The 19,891-nt window shown below is 42.9% G+C and overlaps 1 protein-coding gene across 1 annotated transcript in view; it reads right to left on the bottom strand.

The window, feature by feature from the left end:
• LOC143768200 (uncharacterized) overlaps positions 1 to 19,891 on the bottom strand; it is a 144,374-nt gene that overhangs the window by 37,511 nt on the left and 86,972 nt on the right. The window contains exons 19-20 of the mRNA XM_077256891.1: positions 9,672 to 10,323; positions 8,652 to 9,225 (exon numbers count right to left, since the gene is read on the bottom strand). Coding sequence (XP_077113006.1) covers positions 8,652 to 9,225; positions 9,672 to 10,323 — 1,226 coding nt within the window. The remainder of the gene's footprint in view (positions 1 to 8,651; positions 9,226 to 9,671; positions 10,324 to 19,891) is intronic.

Raw genomic sequence — 19,891 nt, 5'->3', positions numbered from 1 at the left:
TTCATAATAAACTAATCTCTGTCAGGATGGTGAACTAGATGAAGATTAGTTCATTTTGAACTACTCACTCATGAACTACCCATCACTACTGCAGAGCTACTCTGGATCTCCCGTGATAAGCGCCACGCTGCTTCTCTTCCCCCGGTACACTGATGCGTCCGAGGAGACCTGGCTTGGCTAGCCCACACCCGCTCAGGGAGGGAACCCCTTGGGACCTCAGTGGCACTACTGGCCCCTGGCATTGGCCACTGCAGCAACCAGTCTGCCTCCTTTCGACCAACCCAGGTCCAGGCATCCTCTTCCATATTTGCCCGGAGCACCGATGTGCCTCCGGGCAGCGTGGCTAGCAAAAGCCCGCACAGGCTTGCTCAGAAAGGGCACCCCACTGGGACCACCGAGGCACTGCCAGTACCTGGTTACGGCCGCAGCAGACCCCTGTCTACCCAGATTCCCGACCGTCCCAGGCCCAGGCATCCTCTTCCATCTTCACTGCTGCCTTTAACTAGGGTTTCCTATCAAGGACAAGAAACTAACTGATGCGGAGAGAGGAGCCGCCCTTTTTTGTCTTGATGGTTTCCTGTCCTTGAAGGGTGGATCCCCTCTCTTATGGTGCTGTCATGGGTGACTGTAAAACAAGCTGTTTTCGGTGAGCTGGCTTCCTTTTTCATTTAGTAAGGTTCTTATCTATGGAAGTTAATTCCAATGAAAGGGACTTGAAAAGTAGTAGCCAACCATTTATTGGATTCCTCAATGGATAAATTTGTAACACCACAACAAGACACAAATCCACTCGCTCCAACTAGATTAGGTAAACTCCAACTCCTCGCTTGTGGCTCCTACTGAAATGCTCTACCCGCTTGTCCTTGGGGTAATGGAGAGCTCACCCCTTTCCATAATCACTTTTTGGTCATCTATATTGCATTCCTGACCAATGACAGTTTTTAACCCCTTAATCCCGTATGACGTACTATCCCGTCAAGGTGACCTGGGACTTAATTCCCGGTGACGGGATAGTACGTCATACGCGATCGGCCGCGCTCACGGGGGGAGCGCGGCCGATCGCGGCCGGGTGTCAGCTGCCTATCGCAGCTGACATCCGGCACTATGTGCCAGGAGCGGTCACGGACCGCCCCCCGGCACATTAACCCCCGGCACACCGCGATCAAACATGATCGCAGTGTACCGGCGGTATAGGGAAGCATCGCGCAGGGAGGGGGCTCCCTGCGTGCTTCCCTGAGACCCCCGGAGCAATGCGATGTGATCGCGTTGCTCCGAGGGTCTCCTACCTCCTTCCTCCCTGCAGGTCCCGGATCCAAGATGGCCGTGGCATCCGGGTCCTGCAGGGAAGGAGGTGGCTTACTGAGTGTCTGCTCAGAGCAGACGCTGGTAAGCCTGCACCGATGTAAGTGAGATCGGTGATCTGACAGAGTGCTGTGCACACTATCAGATCATCGATCTGTGATGTCCCCCCCGGGACAAAGTAAAAAAGTTAAAAAAAAAAATTTCCACATGTGTAAAAAAAAAAATACAAAACTGGGGGCTAAAATATCATTTTTGTGAGAAAAAAAAAGAATTTTTATTTTCACGGCTTTGCGCTATAAACTTTAGTGAAACACTTGGGGGTTCAAAGTTCTCACAACACATCTAGATAAGTTCCTTGGGAGGTCTAGTTTCCAATATGGGGTCATTTGTGGGGGGTTTGTACTGTTTGGGTACATCAGGGGCTCTGCAAATGCAACGTGACGCCTGCAGACCAATCCATTTAAGTCTGCATTCCAAATGGCGCTCCTTCCCTTCCGAGCTCTGTCATGCGCCCAAACAGTGCTTCCCCCCCACATATGGGGTATCAGCGTACTCAGGACAAATTGGACAACAACTTTTGGGGTCCAATTTATTATGTTACCCTTGTAAAAATACAAAGCTGGGGGCTAAAAAATCATTTCTGTGAAAAAAAAGAGGAATTTTTATTTTCACGGCTCTGCGTTATAAACTGTAGTGAAACACTTGGGGGTTCAAAGTTCTCACAACACATCTAGATAAGTTCCTCGGGAGGTCTGGTTTCCAATTTGGGGTCACTTGTGGGGGGTTTCTACTGTTTGGGTACATCAGGGGCTCTGCAAATGCAATGTGACGCCTGCAGACCAATCCATTTAAGGCTGCATTCCAAATGGCGCTCCTTCCCTTCCGAGCTCTGTCATGCGCCCAAACAGTGGTTCCCCCCCACATATGGGGTATCAGCGAACTCAGGACAAATTGGAAAACAAATTTTGGGGTCCAATTTATTATGTTACCCTTGTAAAAATACAAAGCTGGGGGCTAAAAAATAATTTTTGAGAAAAAAAAAATTATTTTCACGGCTCTGCGTTATAATCTGTAGTGAAACACTTGGGGGTTCAAAGCTCTCAAAACACATCTAGATAAGTTCCTTAGGGGGTCTACTTTCCAAAATGGTGTCACTTGTAGGGGGTTTCAATGTTTAGGCACATCAGGGGCTCTCCAAACGCAACATGGCGTCCCATCTCAATTCCAGTCAATTTTGCATTGAAAAGTCAAATAGCGCTCCTTCCCTTCCAAGCTCTGCCATGCGCCCAAACAATGGTTTACACCCACATATGGAGTATCAGCTTACTCAGGACAAATTGCACAACATTTTTTGGGGTCCAATTTATTCTCTTACCCTTGGGAAAATAAAAAATTGGGGGCGAAAAGATCATTTTTGTGAAAAAATATGATTTTTTATTTTTACGGCTCTGCATTATAAACTTCTGTGAAGCACTTGGTGGGTCAAAGTGCTCAACACACATCTAGATAAGTTCCGTAGGGGGTCTACTTTCCAAAATGGTGTCACTTGTAGGGGGTTTCAGTGTTTAGGCACATCAGGGGCTCTCCAAACGCAACATGGCGTCCCATCTCAATTCCAGTCAATTTTGCATTGAAAAGTCAAATGGCGCTCCTTCCCTTCCAAGCTCTGCCATGCGCCCAAACAATGGTTTACACCCACATATGGGGTATCAGCGTACTCAGGACAAATTGTACAACAACTTTTGGGGTCCATTTTCTCCTGTTACCCTTGGTAAAATAAAACAAATTGGAGCTGAAATAAATTTTGTGTGAAAAAAAGTTAAATGTTCATTTTTATTTAAACATTCCAAAAATTCATGTGAAACACCTGAAGGGTTAATAAACTTTTTGAAAGTGGTTTTGAGTACCTTGAGGGGTGCAGTTTTTAGAATGGTGTCACACTTGGGTATTTTCTATCATATAGACCCCTCAAAATGACTTCAAATGAGATGTGGTCCCTAAAAAAAAATGGTGTTGTAAAAATGAGAAATTTCTGGTCAAATTTTAACCCTTATAACTCCCTAACAAAAAAAAATTTTGGTTCCAAAATTGTGCTGATGTAAAGTAGACATGTGGGAAATGTTACTTATTAAGTATTTTGCGTGACATATGTCTGTGATTTAAAGGCATAAAAATTCAAAGTTGGAAAATTGCGAAATTTTCAAAATTTTCGCCAAATTTCCATTTTTTTCACAAATAAACGCAAGTTATATAGAATAAATTTTACCACTAACATGAAGTACAATATGTCACGAGAAAACAATGTCAGAATCGCCAAGATCCGTCAAAGCGTTCCAGAGTTATAGCCTCATAAAGGGACAGTGGTCAGAATTGTAAAAATTGGCCCGGTCATTAACGTGCAAACCACCCTCGGGGCTTAAGGGGTTAATAGAGTCACTTGTTTGGCTCACTCAGACATCTGTGCACATCAGTCCAAGTATGGACCACAAAGCACAGACAGGCCGTGGCTCTCCTAACTCAAGTGTGACAGCCTCATAGATAAGAGGCTGTCATGCTCGCTTCGGGAGACCTGCTGCCAGTATACAGAGGTCCTTCTCAAAAAATTAGCATATAGTGTTAAATTTCATTAATTACCATAATGTAATGATTACAATTAAACTTTCATATATTATAGATTCATTATCCACCAACTGAAATTTGTCAGGTCTTTTATTGTTTTAATACTGATGATTTTGGCATACAACTCCTGATAACCCAAAAAACCTGTCTCAATAAATTAGCATATTTCACCGGTCCAATCAAATAAAAGTGTTTTTTAATACCAAACAAAAAAAACATCAAATAATAATGGTCAGTTATGCACTCAATACTTGGTCGGGAATCCTTTGGCAGAAATGACTGCTTCAATGCGGCGTGGCATGGAGGCAATCAGCCTGTGACACTGCTGAGATGTTATGGAGGCCCAGGATGCTTCAATAGCGGCCTTAAGCTCATCCAGAGTGTTGGGTCTTGCGTCTCTCAACTTTCTCTTCACAATATCCCACAGATTCTCTATGGGGTTCAGGTCAGGAGAGTTGGCAGGCCAATTGAGCACAGTAATACCATGGTCAGTAAACCATTTACCAGTGGTTTTGGCACTGTGAGCAGGTGCCAGGTCGTGCTGAAAAATTAAATCTTCAACTCCATAAAGCATTTCAGCCGATGGAAGCATGAAGTGCTCCAAAATCTCCTGATAGCTAGCTGCATTGACCCTGCCCTTGATGAAACACAGTGGACCAACACCAGCAGCTGACATGGCACCCCACACCATCACTGACTGTGGGTACTTGACACTGGACTTCAGGCATTTTGGCATTTCCTTCTCCCCAGTCTTCCTCCAGACTCTGGCACCTTGATTTCCGAATGACATGCAAAATTTGCTTTCATCAGAAAAAAGTACTTGGGACCACTTAGCAACAGTCCAGTGCTGCTTCTCTGTAGCCCATTTCCTGCACACGCCTGTGCACGGTGGCTCTGGATGTTTCCACACCAGACTCAGTCCACTGCTTCCTCAGGTTCCCCAAGGTCTGGAATCGGTCCTTCTCCACAATCTTCCTCAGGGTCCGGTCACCTCTTCTCGTTGTACAGCGTTTTCTGCCACATTTTTTCCTTCCAACAGACTTACCATTGAGGTGCCTTGATACAGCACTCTGGGAACAGCCTATTTGTTGAGAAATTTCTTTCTGGGTCTTACCCTCTTGCTTGAGGGTGTCAATGATGGCCTTCTTGACATCTGTCAGGTCGCTAGTCTTACCCATGATGGGGGTTTTGAGTAATGAACCAGGCAGGGAGTTTTTAAAAGCCTCAGGTATCTTTTGCATGTGTTTAGAGTTAATTAGTTGATTCAGAAGATTAGGGTAATAGGTCGTTTAGAGAACCTTTTCTTGATATGCTAATTTATTGAGACAGGTTTTTTGGGTTATCAGGAGTTGTAGGCCAAAATCATCAGTATTAAAACAATAAAAGACCTGACAAATTTCAGTTGGTGGATAATGAATCTATAATATATGAAAGTTTAATTGTAATCATTACATTATGGTAAATAATGAAATTTAACACTATATGCTAATTTTTTGAGAAGGACCTGTATGCTTTGCAGTCCATGCTCGAAGCGATGTGCACAGACATCTGAAAGAGTCCTCATTCACATAAGTTGGGATTTATTACTAGAAACACTAAAATCATAACTATAGTTTACTGTAAATCAAAGATTTATTTAAAATACATCAGTATTAATGAAGGAGGAAGGCCTGGTAGCACAATATACCAAGTAGGAAAGGGAATTATGTTGCAAATTTCACGGGAGTAAAAGTTAGAGGACCCCATCTTGTCCCTTACAAAGTAGAGTGCAAAGACGTTCTTGAATCCCATGTAACTGTTTCTCCTACAGCTAACAATAAATCTAATAAACTACACATTTTTTGTACATTAATACTAAGTTTGTATATAGAGTAATATAATTACAATGTTATAAATGCCAAGAGGGGGATGCTGATTATAGGCATCTAATATTTCCCTTTTCTTGTGTCTGTACCTTTTTGAGCTGGTCCGATCTCCAGTACTATTTATTCATGGGATATGCCAGTTGGGTCTTATTGATGATGATGATGAGCCTTGGATACATGATTCCTGTATATTATTATGTGAAACCTTTCTTCTGGCATGGATGGACAGGAGTCCAGCTAGCCTGCTCAGTAGTGTAATATGATTCATAGAATTATCTCTGCATGACCTATAAATAATAATTTCCCAGAAGAGCATTGCATGGCCTGTAAGTCTCCTTACACCAGCATATCAGGCATGTCGCTCTCCACAAGGAAAGACATTACCCCTTACACTCCTCTGAAAGGATCATTTTAAAAACAGAAAAATATCTTCACATACCTACGAAGTATAAGAGGCATCATATTAGAACATTGCTTTAAAACCTATAGGAATGAGGGAGAGCTAGTAGGCATTTTGGATAGAAATAGTGGCGAGGATTGTTCTAATATTATGTCTCTTACTTATGATTGGGCAAAATAATGCAGGAGGAAAAGGTAACACTCCCGAGGAAAAAATCTCTGGTAATGCCACCTTGGTTGAAAGGGAAATTAGCATATAAAGTGTAAAGCTAATATCTCCATAACGGAGCTGAAAAATAAAATGATTAAAAAAATACATTTTATTCAGATCTGCAACCACTTCATCAAGTACGTAAAATGTAATCAAAGGTCTTTTTTAAAGGGGTACTTCTTTGTGATCTGATTTTGGGGGGTGACTTGGGCATGGCCTGCTCTCCGCTGCTAATATCAGCAGCCTGTCCTCTGATAATATCGGACCACATACAAGCAGATAGTATCAGGGGGTAGGCCGCTATTAGCAGCTGGGAGGAGGCCAGATGGTATCATGGGGCTGGCGGCTGCTACTAGCAGGGAACAGGCCATGCTCTCTGATGTGTGACGTAACATTCCATAAGGGAGGGAGAACAGTGAGGAGCAGCTGCAGCGTCACACAGAATTACAGGTAGTGTGAGGGTAGGAAGCACTAGTCATGTTATTTTAATAGTTTATGAAGGTATGGCCATTACAATAATTTTTCTATCTCCCTTGAGTACCCCTTTAACCCCTTACTGACCTCGGACGGGATAGTACGTCCGAGGTCAGCTCCCCTGCTTTGATGCAGGGCTCCGCGGTGAGCCCGCATCAAAGCCGGGACATGTCAGCTGTTTTGAACAGCTGACATGTGCCCGCAATAGCGGCGGGTGAAATCGCGATTCACCCACCACTATTAACTAGTTAAATGCCGCTGTCAAACGCAGACAGCGGCATTTAACTACCGCATCCGGCCGGGCGGCCGGATATGAGCGCATCGCCGACCCCCGTCACATGATCGGAGGTCGGCGATGCTTCTCCATTGTAACCATAGAGGTCCTTGAGACCTCTATGGTTACTGATCCCGGATAGCTGTGAGCGTCACCCTGTGGTCTGCGCTCACAGCACACCTAATTTTCTACTACATAGCAGCAAACAGCAGATCGCTGCTATGTAGCAGAGGCGATCGTGCTGTGCCTGCTTCTAGCCTCCAATGGAGGCTATTGAAGCATGGCAAAAGTTTAAAAAAAAAGTTAAAAAATGTGAAAAAAATAAAAAAAATATAAAAGTTTAAATCACCCCCCTTTCGCCCCAATCAAAATAAATCAATAAAAAAAAATCAAACCTACACATATTTGGGATCGCCGCGTTCAGAATGGCCCGATCAATAAAAAAAAAGCATTAACCTGATTGCTAAACGTCATAACGAGAAAAAAAATCGAAACGCCAGAATTAGGTTTTTTTGGTCGTTTTTTTGGTTAAAATGCAATAATGGGCGATCAAAAGAACGTATCTGCACCGAATTGGAATCATTAAAAATGCCAGCTCGGCACGCAAAAAATAAGCCCTCAACCGACCCCAGATCATGAAAAATGGAGACGCTACGAGTATCGGAAAATGGCGCAATTTTTTTTTTTTTTTTTAGCAAAGTTTGGAATTTTTTTTCACCACTTAGGTAAAAAATAACCTAGTCATGTTAGGTGTCTATGAACTCATAGTGACCTGGAGAATCATAATGGCAGGTCAGTTTTAGCATTCGGTGAACCTAGCAAAAAAGCCAAGCAAAAAACAAGTGTGGGATTGCACTTTTTTTGCAATTTCACCACACTTGGAATTTTCTTCCCATTTTCTAGTACACGACATGGTAAAACCAATGATGTCGTTCAAAAGTACAACTCGTCCCGCAAAAAATAAGCCCTCACATGGCCAAATTGACGGAAAAAAAAAAAAGTTATGGCTCTGGGAAGGAGGGGAGTGAAAAACGAATACGGAAAAATGAAAAATCCCAAGGTCATGAAGGGGTTAAGATAAAGTTTAGTGTTTATTTGAATGTAATGTATTCTGTACATGGTAAAATATATAGGAGTGTTATTTGCTGATGTTTATTGGTAGTTGCAAACATTTCATTATAATCATAATAACTTAGTGCTCTGAATTGCTATACCTTATTCTTTGAAATGTAACCTTGATCAACTTTTTTGATGCTTTAGAAGATGTAATTTCTCTAAAAAACATTTTTCAAATTTTCATCATGAAAATAGTTTCTTCCCTGTGTGAGTTCTCAACTATAAAAAAAAGAGTTGACTAATAGGAATAACATAAAGATAGACATAAAAATGGATTCTCACCTGTGTGAATTCTCTTATGTGAAGCAAGATTTGGTTTGATGTTAAAACTTTTCCCACATTGAGAACATAAAAATAGCTACTCACCCGCATGTGTTCTCTTATGTTTAACAAGATCACCTTTGTAGGCAAAACATTTTGCACATTCTGTGCATGAAAATGGTTTCTCCCCTGTGTGTATTCTTTGATGTGCAGAAAGATTTGCTTTCTGATTAAAACATTTCCCACATATTAAACATAAATATGGTTTCTCCCCTGTGTGAGTTCTCAGATGCATAACAAGGTTTGATTTATAGGAAAAACATTTCCCACATTCTGTACATGAAAATGGTTTCTCCCCTGTGTGAATTCTCTGATGTGCAGTAAGATTTGATTTCTCATTAAAAGATTTTCCACATTCTGAACATGAAAATGGCTTCTTCCCTGTGTGGTTTCTCTGATGTCTAATAAGTTTTGATTGAATGCTGTAACATTTCCCACATTCTAAACATGAAAATGCCCTCTCCCCTGTGTGAATTCTGTGGTGTGCAAAAAGATTTGCTTTGCTGTTAAAACATTTCCCGCATTCAGAACATAAAATTGGCTTCTCTTCTGTGTGAGTTCTCTGATGTCTAACAAGTTTTGATTTAACACTATAACTTTTCCCACATTCTGGACAAGAAAATGGCTTCTCCCCTGTGTGAACTCTAAGGCTACTTTCACACTAGCGTCGGGAACAACCCGTCGCTGCGCGTCGGGCCGACGTTCCCGACGCTAGTGTGGTCTCCGCCGCACAACGGGGGCAGCGGATGCATATTTTCCACGCATCCGCTGCCCCATTGTGAGGTGCGGGGATGTGCGGGGAGGTGGGGGCGGAGTTCCGACTGCGCATGCGCAGTCGGAAAAAGCGGACCGTCGGGAGCAAAAAACGTTACATGTAGCGTTTTGTTTTCCCGACGGACCGCTACCATACGCCCAAACGCCGCCAAACGCATTCACCGTTTGGAAATGCGTCGCAAATGCGTCGCAAATGCGTCGCTAATGTTACTCTATGACGAAACAACGTATCCAGCAAAAACTTTTGCTGGATGCGGCGTTTCGCAAAAACGACGCATTTGCGACGTATTGCAGTTAACGCTAGTGTGAAAGTAGCCTAAGATGTACAGAAAGAGATGGTTTGTCGTTAAAACATTTCCCACATTCTGAACATGAAAATGGTTTCTCCCCTGTGTGAGTTCTCGTGTGTTTAACAAGATCTCCTTTGCAAGTAAAACCTTTTCCACATTCTGGACATGAAAATGGTTTCTCACCTGTGTGAATTCTCTTATGTGTAACAAGATCTCCTTTACCAGCAAAACATTTTCCACATTCTGAACATGAAAATGGCTTCTCCCCTGTGTGAGTTCTCTTATGTACAACAAGATTTGATTTCCATGTAAAACATTTCCCACATTGAAAGCATGAAAATGGCTTCTCCCCTCGGTGAATTCTCTGATGTGCAACAAGAGTTGATTTGTGCTTGAAACTTTTCCTACATTCTAAACATGAAAATGGCTTTTCCCATGTATTAGCTATTCGATGTTCAACGTCACTTGAGTTATTTTCACTTTGATTCACAGTCTGTAATGATTCAGAAGATAAGACATGTTGAAAAGTATCAGTTGGTAGATCTTTGCTGTCAAGGTCTGGAATTATATATGGGATAATGACATTTTCTTCATATGTATCTTCGGTTTTAAAACCATTATCATCGTTTTTAAAATCTGAAATTATCCGAAGTCCATCTGAGCTCCCGGCACAGTCATCTGCCGAGATAAAAATGTATATATGCATATTTATTTTCCAGTAACATTATAATAAAATTCCATTAATAATTGACCAAGACAACAGCGGCAACAGGAGATCTCAATCCAGTGACTGATAGATTATGATGTTAGGCCAACAGATTATATTCAAACATTCCATTACAAAGGCCATACTAAGAAGCAGGGGGTCATTCATTGCCGGTAAAAGAAAGGCAATTCTGGCAGCTAAATAAGAAAGGGTTCTTTACAGTTAGAGCAGTCAGAATTGGGAATGCCAACCACAAGAGGTAATAATCGCAGACACTATAATAGCTTTTTTAAGAGGACTGGATGATTTCATTGATACATATATCATTGTGGGTTATAGTTAAATTAGTGACAAAATGTACAATTAGTAGAGAAAGATTGAACTCCATGTACCTAGGTCTTTTTTCAACCTATGTAACTATGTAACTACCTGCACTCTAGCACAGAAAAAGGCACAGTGATGCATCAGTATAAATGATGGCTTTGGAGAAAGTTTAGGGCTGAAGTAGAACAAGTAGTTTAATAACAACACAAAATTATACAGTGTTGAGCATTCCGATACCGCAAGTATCGGGTATCGGCCGATATTTGCGGTATCGGAATTCCGATACCGAGTTCCGATATTTTTGTGATATCGGAAATCGGAATTGGAAGTTCCCAGTGTATGGTTCGCAGGGTCTGGAGGAGAGGAGACTCTCCTTCAGGCCCTGGGATCCATATTCATGTAAAAAATAAAGAATAAAAATAAAAAATATGGATATACTCACCCCTCGGGCGGAGCCTGGACCTTAGCGGTGTAACCGGCAGCCTCCGTTCCTAAGAATGCAGTGAGTTTAGGACCTGCGATGACGTTGTGGCTTGTGATTGGTCGCGTGAGCGGTCACATGAGCGGTCACACGACCAATCACAAGCCACGACGTCATCGAAGGTCCTTTACTCGGCATTCTTAGGAACGGAGGCAGACGCTTGGACCGGTGAGAGCCAGGGGCCGTCCGAGGGGTGAGTATATCAATATTTTTTATTTTTATTCTTTATTTTATACATGAATATGGATCCCAGGGCCTGAAGGAGAGTTTCCTCTCCTTCAGACCCTGGGAACCATTCCGATATTTTGTGTCCCATTGATATGCATTGGTATCGGGTATCGGTATCGGCGATATCCGATACTTTTTGGGTATCGGCCGATCCAATCCGATACCTTTGCATATCGAAAGGTATCGCTCAACACTAGTTGTTATTATTAGCAAAAGCAAGGAGTGGATACAAAAAGTAGCACTAGTCTTTTATACTTCGTTATACACAATATAGGCATTGGTAATGATGGAGGAGATTTATTAAGACCTCTGTAGTTCGTTGGCTGGTGGAGATTTCCATTATAATTTACGGCACTTTCTAACAAATTATAGTAGATTGCTCAGGCCCTTCATGCTCCTTACACCCCACACCAATACTAAGCTCCAACGACATTTTGGGAAAGTGTTGAAAACAGAGGTTTAAAATGACATAAGCTAAGTTGGACATCTGGTGTGTGTGAATTTGCGTGTACTGGGGTTTTTTTTACTTTGGAAAAAATATGAGTGCACTGGAAGACATAGAAAGAACCTTTGGTTCAGCCTCTGGTTCTTTGGTTAATCAACTAGCTTGAGTTACATAACAAATTTTTTGGGTACATCTATATAGAAGCCAGCACTCATGGTATTAGATAAAACAATAAGTTTATTGTTCAGATTAAAAACGCGAGTGGCAAAAAGCAGCAACAAAAATCATTAAAAATGTATAATAATGGTAGAGAATGGACGCACATCTAATCAGGCATCTGGGCAACTTGCTTGTGACCTGTGTGTTCCTTAGCCTGCGCCTCAGACTAAGGGCTCACACTCATTTGCATTTATGAAATCTGTCCGATGTTGGCCTTGAAAAGTCAGACGAGAATCACGTAATTGTTATTTAAGTACAACGCGATTTTTCTCTCCTACCATCCGTATGACATTTGTATGCAATCTGTATGTAATGCATTATTAACAACAGCTTTTACATACAGGAATTCTCTGTCATTTCAAGCTATTTTAGTAACTAATAAAACAATCTTAGATACAGATAGATGTTATATGGATAGGTAAATTGATGTACCATATATACTTGTGTATAAGCCAAGATTTTCTGCACTTTTTTTGTGCTGAAAATGCCCCTCTCTGCTTATACACGAGTCATTGCCGGCGGGGGGGAGCAGAAGACATTAAACTCACCCTCCTGGGGTCATCGCTGCATATCAGTCCCTGCATCTTGGGCGCCGGCATCTCTCTTCCTGTATTCCTTCCTGTCACATGGTACCGCTCATTAAAGTAATGAATGTGCACGCGTCTCCACTCCCATATCCCGTATCACTGACCGCTCAGCACAGGAAGGAAGACAGGAAGAGAGATGCTGGAGCCCGAGATGCAGGGACTGATATGCAGTGTCAGGAGGGTGAATAGGACTGGGGAGGGTGAGCCATGCGATATTCACCTGTCCCAGTTCCACCGCAGCGCAACGCTCCGTCTTCCGGGTCCTCTGGCTGTGATGTTCAGGTCAGATGGCGCAATGATGTGGTTAGTGTGCGCCCTCTGCCTGAACAGTCACTGCAGAGAGCCGGCGACGCTGAGGAGCAGCGGCCAGCGAAGAGAGGTGAGTATGTCATTTTTTTTAATTGCAGCAGCATTATATGGGCATATTTTAATATGAAGCATCTTATGGGGCCATCATTAGCCTTTACGCAGCATTATATGGGGCATATTTTTGTATGGAGAATCTTACGGGGCCATCATTAACATTTATGCAGCATTATATGGGGCATATTTTAACCCCTTAATCCCCCTCGGAGCTTTATTCTTTTTCGTTTTTTGCTCCCCTTCTTTCCAGAGCCATAACTTTTTTATTTTTCCGTCAATATGGCCATGTGAGGGCTTATTTTTTTGCGGGACGAGTTGTACTTTTGAACAATAGCATTGGTTTTACCATGTTGTGTAACAGAAAATGGGAAAAAAATTCCAAGTGCGATGTAATTGCAAAAAAAAAGTGCAATCCCACACTTGTTTTTTGTTTGGCTTTTTTGCTAGGTTCACTAGAAACGAAAACTGACCCTGCCATTATGATTCTCCAGGTCATTACGAGTTCATAGACACCAAACATGTCTAGGTTCACTTTTATCTAAGTGGTGAAAAAAAATTCCAAAATTTGCAACATCAACAAAAAAAATTGTGCAATTTTCCAATACCGATAGCGTCTCCATTTTTCGTGATCTGGGGTCGGGATTGAACTGAACAACGGCGACCACAAAAAAAAGTCCAGTTTCCCATTTATTTCTCTCTCCTCTGATATGATCTAGCACATCAGAGGAGGGAAATGGGGTCCCCGGAGCCCCCCCAGTACCTCTGATGTCCCCAATCCCTCTGGTGTCTGTCCACCGGCCCACGGAGTCTTCTTCCAGGAAGAAAATGGCGGGTGCATGCGCAGTGCGCTGGCCGAAATCAGCCGGCATGCACCCGGCAGCAATAGGAGATTTTTCCTATTGGTTAATTTTGATCACGTGATAGACCCTATCACAGTGATCAAAATAAAAAAAATAGTAAATCAAACCCCCCTGTATCACCCCCTTAGTTATGTAAGAATAATAAAATAAAAATAAGTATTTATTTCAATTTTCCATTAGGGTTGCGGTTAGAGCTAGGGTTAAGGTTGGAGCTAGAGCTAGGGTTAGGGTTGGGCTAGGGTTGGAGCTAGGGTTGGGCCTAGGGTTGTGTTGGGGTTAGGGTTGTGTTGGGGTTTGGGCTGTGGTGTTGGGGTTGTGGTTAGGGTTATGGTTTGGGATTACAGTTAGGGTTGGGATTAGGGTTGTGGTTAGGGTTGGGATTAGGGGTGTGTTAGGGTTATGGTTGTGTTAGAGTTGGAGTTAGAATTGGGGGGTTCCATTGTATAAGTACATCAGGGTGTCTCCAAATGCAACATGGCGCCCACCATTGATTCCAGCTAATTTTGAGCTAATAAAAATCAAACGGTGCTCCCTCCCTTCCGAGCCCTGCCATGTGCCTAAACAGAGGCTTTCCCCCACATACGTGGTATTGGGGTACTCAGGAGAAATTGCACAAAATTTGTAGTCCATTTTCTCCTGATACCCTTGTGAAAATAAAAAAGTTAATAAACTTCTTGAATGTGGTTTTGCGCACCTTGAGGGGTACAGTTTTTAGAATGGTGTCACTTTTGAGTATTTTCTGTTATATTGACCCAAGTAGACATGTGGGAAATGTTGTTTATGAACTATTTTGTGTGACATATCTCTCTGATTTAACAGTACAAAAATTAAAAAAATGTTAACGTTTTTTGCCAAATTTCCATAAATAAACGCAAGTTATATCAAATAAATTTTACCACTAACATGAAGTACAATATGTTATGAAAAAATAATCTCAGAATCACCGGGATACGTTGAAACGTTCCAGAGCTATAACCTCATAAAGTGACAGTGGAATTGTAAAAATTGGCTTGGTCATTAAGTACCAAATTGGCTCTGTCACTAAGGGGTTAAAGGGTAATGATCCCCATATTAAAAGAATTAAAAAAATATATCCACCTATCCTCATTCCCCCGCTGCCCCAGTCTCGACAGAGAGTGCTCTGAAGTGAGATGGAAATTACATTACAAATGTAAAAATATTAAAAAACACAAATGAATCAGCTGTAAGGGTCTGGATACAGTCATATGAGACCACAGAGTGTCATACTCTTTTCAGTACATAGGGAGTCTTTTGATATCTTGCAATTCTGGTAAAACCGATTTGAAGCAAAACAAATTTTGAGGTGGAATTGAACAAATCAAACCCAAATCGAGTTTTGAAAAATTTGCTCATCTTTAGATAATGGTCAAATCAATAAAAAAAAATAAGATTATCTAAGGCTCAGGTCTGTATCCCTAATCTTTCTTCTCCTAAATATTTTTTTAAACCGATTCAGAAGCAAATCAAACTGGAAAATATCTCCTCTAAATGTTAATATCAGAGAAAAGCAGATTTATTTGAAGCAGTAGCGTAGCTACCGGGGGGGCAGAGGGGGCCATCGCTCCGGGCCCGGAGCTCAGAGGGGGCCCACCCGGAGCTACGCTACTGTAACTGTATCGGCGCGCACAGAATCAATCTCCCTGCCATTAGTGGGCCCCCTGCCCATCACCGCACTGATGAGGGAAGGAGCGCCACGCTGCGCTCCTTCTCTCATCATCCCCCTCTGTCAGCATCTGGCGTGTCACCGATGCTGACAGTGGGCGCGATGACGTCACCACGCGGCACCCGCAGTAAGAAGATGAGCGGGAGGTCGGAGCACCGCTGGATCAAGGAGGAAGAGAGGTGAGTATTTATTTATTGTTTTTTTTATGGGGGCTGCCTTATACTTCAGGATCTGCCTATAGGGGGGCTGCCTTATACTTCAGGATCTGCCTATAGGGGGGCTGCCTTATACTTCAGGATCTGCCTAAAGGGGGGCTGCCTTATACTTCAGGATCTGCCTATAAGGGTGCTGCCTTATACTTCAGTATCTGCCTATAGGGGGGCTGCCTTATACTTCAGGATCTACCTAAAGGGGGGATGCCTTATACTTCAGGATCTGCCTATAAGGGTGCTGCCTTATAGTACGGGATCTGCCTATAGGGGGGCTGCCTTATATTTCAGGATCTGCCTATAGGGGAGCTGCCTAAAACTTCAGGATCTGCCTATAGGGGGGCTGCCTTATACTTCAGGATCTGCCTAAAGGGGGGCTACCTTATACTTCAGGATCTGCCTATAAGGGTGCTGCCTTATATTTCAGGATCTGCCTATAGGGGGGCTGCCTTATACTTCAGGATCTGCCTAAAGGGGGGCTACCTTAAACTTCAGGATCTGCCTATAAGGGTGCTGCCTTATATTTCAGGATCTGCCTATAGGGGGGCTGCCTTATACTTCAGGATTTGCCTTTTTTGGAAGTGAACAGGAAGGTGGATTGCTGCTGAGGGGAAAGAGGGAAAAAAAATCTCTTTAAATCTTCAGCTTAGCGAGTGTGAACAAGCTGAGTGTGACCTGAGCGTAAGTGTGAACGGCGGAAGTGTGTGACTTGAGATTCAGTGAAGAGATATTTGGAAAACCTTTAACAAATACCTGTGTGAATTGGTGTGAGTTGCTGAATTGGGAATAGCTATATTCACAAGGGGTTAATTTAGGGTGGGGGCGCATAATCAAGGGTTTATAAGGGACAGCTGGTTGGGGCTCAAGTCCTTTTTGGAAGTGCATTGAACAGCAAGGTGGATTGCTGCTGAGGGGAAAAAGAATAAAAAAATCTTTAAATCTTCAGCTTAGCGAGTGTGAGTGTGAGTGAGCTGAGTGTGACCTGAGTGTAAGTGTGAACGGCGGTAAGTGTGTGACTTGTGATTCAGTGACTTTGGATTCAGGGAGTTTCCAAGGGTGGAATTGTTGAATTGCTGTCTGTGTTTTATTAATACTTTGTATTTATTTTTTATTTAACATTTCTGTGTGGTGCAGTCCCCATTAGGAAATGTACTCCACTATTGTTAATGCCATCCAGTGCACATCTTGCCACATGTCTGCAATCCTTGATCAGCCGGTCGAGGGTGCATACTGCTGTGTGAGATGTGAGCACGTTGAGCATTTGGAAGCCCAGATTCTGAATCTAAATGTGAAGCTGGCAACACTGAGATCCATACACAATATGGAGAGGAGTCTTCTGCTGACTGAGCAGATGCTCAATGGGATAGATGAATGGGGGGATGGTAGGATGGAGCTGCAGGACAGTGAGGCAGCAAGCTGGGTGACAGAAGGCGAGGTGGAGGAAAGAGTGCCAGGGAGGCTAGTCCTGATCTGGCAAACCCCAATAAGTTTGCCAAGTTGGAAGATGAGGGGGGTGCCAGTACAGGGGTAGCACTGCTGCAGCCAGGCATGTCCTCTGAAAGCCGGAGGAGTGACTGCTCCAGTAAGGAGGGAAACAGGAGAGCAGGGCAGGCCAGACAGGTGCTGGTAGTGGGGGACTCAATTATTAGGGGAACAGATAGGGCAATCTGTCACAAAGACAGGGATCGTCGAACGGTGTGCTGCCTACCTGGCGCTCGAGTCCGACACATCGCTGATCGGGTTGACAGATTACTGGGAGGAGCTGGTGAGGACCCATCGGTCATGGTGCACATTGGCACAAATGACAAAGTTAGAGGTAGGTGGAAGGTCCTTAAAGATGATTTCAGGGAATTAGGCTGCAAGCTGAAAGCAAGGACCTCCAACGTGGTATTTTCCGAAATACTGCCTGTACCACGTGCCACGCCAGAGAGGCAACGGGAGATAAGGGAGGTTAATAAGTGGCTCAAGAATTGGTGTAGGAAGGAGGGGTTTGGGTTCCTGCAGAACTGGGCCAACTTCTCAGAGGGCTACAGGTTCTACGCTAGGGACGGGCTGCACCTCAATGGGGAAGGTGCAGCTGTGCTGGGGGAGCAAATGGCTAGAAGGTTGGAGGAGTGTTTAAACTAGAAATTGGGAGGGAAGGGTATTCATTTTATAGGAGGGGAAGATAGTGCAGATAGAGACCTGGGCACAAATAAGGAATTTGGGGGTGGCGGTGGCATGGGGGTGGGGTTAGAACAATTCATAATTTAAGAAAGAAAAGAGGTACAGAGAGATACATAAAGTGCATGTACACTAATGCCAGAAGCCTCACCAACAAAATGGAGGAATTAGAATTAATGTTGTTGGAGCATAATTATGACATGGTGGGGATATCTGAGACATGGCTGGATGAGAGCCATGACTGGGCTGTTAACTTGCAGGGTTGTAGTCTGTTCAGAAATAACCATACAGATAAGCGAGGGGGAGGGGTGTGTCTGTATGTAAAATCGTCCTTAAAACCCATCCAGCGTGATAATATAGGTGAAGCTAATGAAAATGTAGAGTCCGTGTGGGTGGAGATAAGGGGAGGGGGAAAACATAATAAACTACTGATAGAGGATAGTTAGAAGTCTCCCAAAATAATGGAAGCAATGGAGAATATCCTTGTAAAGCAAATAGATGAAGCTGCGACTCAAGGAGAAGTCAGTATTATAGGGGACTTCAACTACCCTGAAATAGATTGGGGAACAGAAACCTGCAGTTCCAGCAAAGGTAATCGGTTTTTGACAACTATGAGAGACAATTACCTTTCACAACTGGTTCAGGACCCAACAAGAAGGGGGGCACTGCTAGACCTAATATTAACCAACAGGCCAGACCGCATAGCAAATATAAGGGTTGGGGGTCACTTGGGGAATAGTGATCACAAAATAATAAGTTTTCATGTATCCTTTAATAAGATGTGTAGTAGAGGGGTGACAAGGACACTAAACTTCAGGAGGGCAAATTTCCAACGGATGAGAGAGGATCTTGGTGCAATTAACTGGGACGATATCCTGAGACATAAAAATACACAAAGAAAATGGGAGATGTTTATTAGCATCCTGGATAGGACCTGTACACAATATATACCGTATGGGAATAAACATACTAGAAATAGGAGGAAACCAATATGGCTAAATAGAGCTATAAGGGTTGCAATAAGTGACTAAATGAAAGCATTTAGAGAATTAAAGGAAGTAGGTAGTGATGAGGCATTAAATAAATACAGAAAATTAAATAAATTCTGTAAAAAGCAAATCAAGGCAGCAAAGATTGAGACAGAGAGACTCATTGCCAGACAGAGTAAAGATAATCCCAAAATATTCTTTAACTACATAAATAGTAAGAAACTAAAAAATGAAAGTGTTGGCCCCCTTAAAAATAGTCTGGGTGAAATGGTGGATGAGGAAGAGGAAAACCCAATATGCTAAATGACTTTTTTTCATCAGTATTTACACAAGAAAATCCCATGGCCGACAATATGATCAGTGATAACAAAAATTCCCCATTAAGTGTCACCTGCTTAACCCAGCAGGAAGTACGGCGGCGTCTAAAAATCACTAAAATTGACAAATCTCCGGGTACTGCAGGTATTAAGTACAGTCATTGATAGACCATTATTTTTAATCTTTAAAGACTCCATAATAACAGGGTCTGTACCACAGGACTGGCGTATAGCAAATGTGGTGCCAATATTCAAAAAGGGGACAAGAGCTGAACTCGGTAATTATAGGCCAGTAAGCTTAACCTCTTCTGTGGGTAAAATCCTGGAGGGCATTCTAAGGGATGCTATACTGGAGTATCTGAAGAGGAATAACCTCATGACCCAATAGCAACATGGGTTTACTAGGGACTGTTCCTGTCAGACTAATCTGATCAGCTTCTATGAAGAGGTAAGTTCAGTGGACTGGACCAAGGGAACCCAGTGGACGTGGTGTATATGGACTTTTCAAAAGCTTTTGATACGGTGCCGCACAAAAGGTTGATACATAAAATGAGAATAATGGGGATAGGGGAAAATATGTGTAAGTGGGTTAAGAGCTGGCTCAGTGATAGGAAACAAAGGGTGGTTATTAACCCCTTCCCGACCCATGACGCCTATGCGGCGTCATGGAA

Source organism: Ranitomeya variabilis, chromosome 4 (genome assembly GCF_051348905.1).
Source record: "Ranitomeya variabilis isolate aRanVar5 chromosome 4, aRanVar5.hap1, whole genome shotgun sequence".
NCBI lineage: Eukaryota > Metazoa > Chordata > Amphibia > Anura > Dendrobatidae > Ranitomeya > Ranitomeya variabilis.
This window is presented reverse-complemented; position numbering and strand designations above follow the sequence as displayed.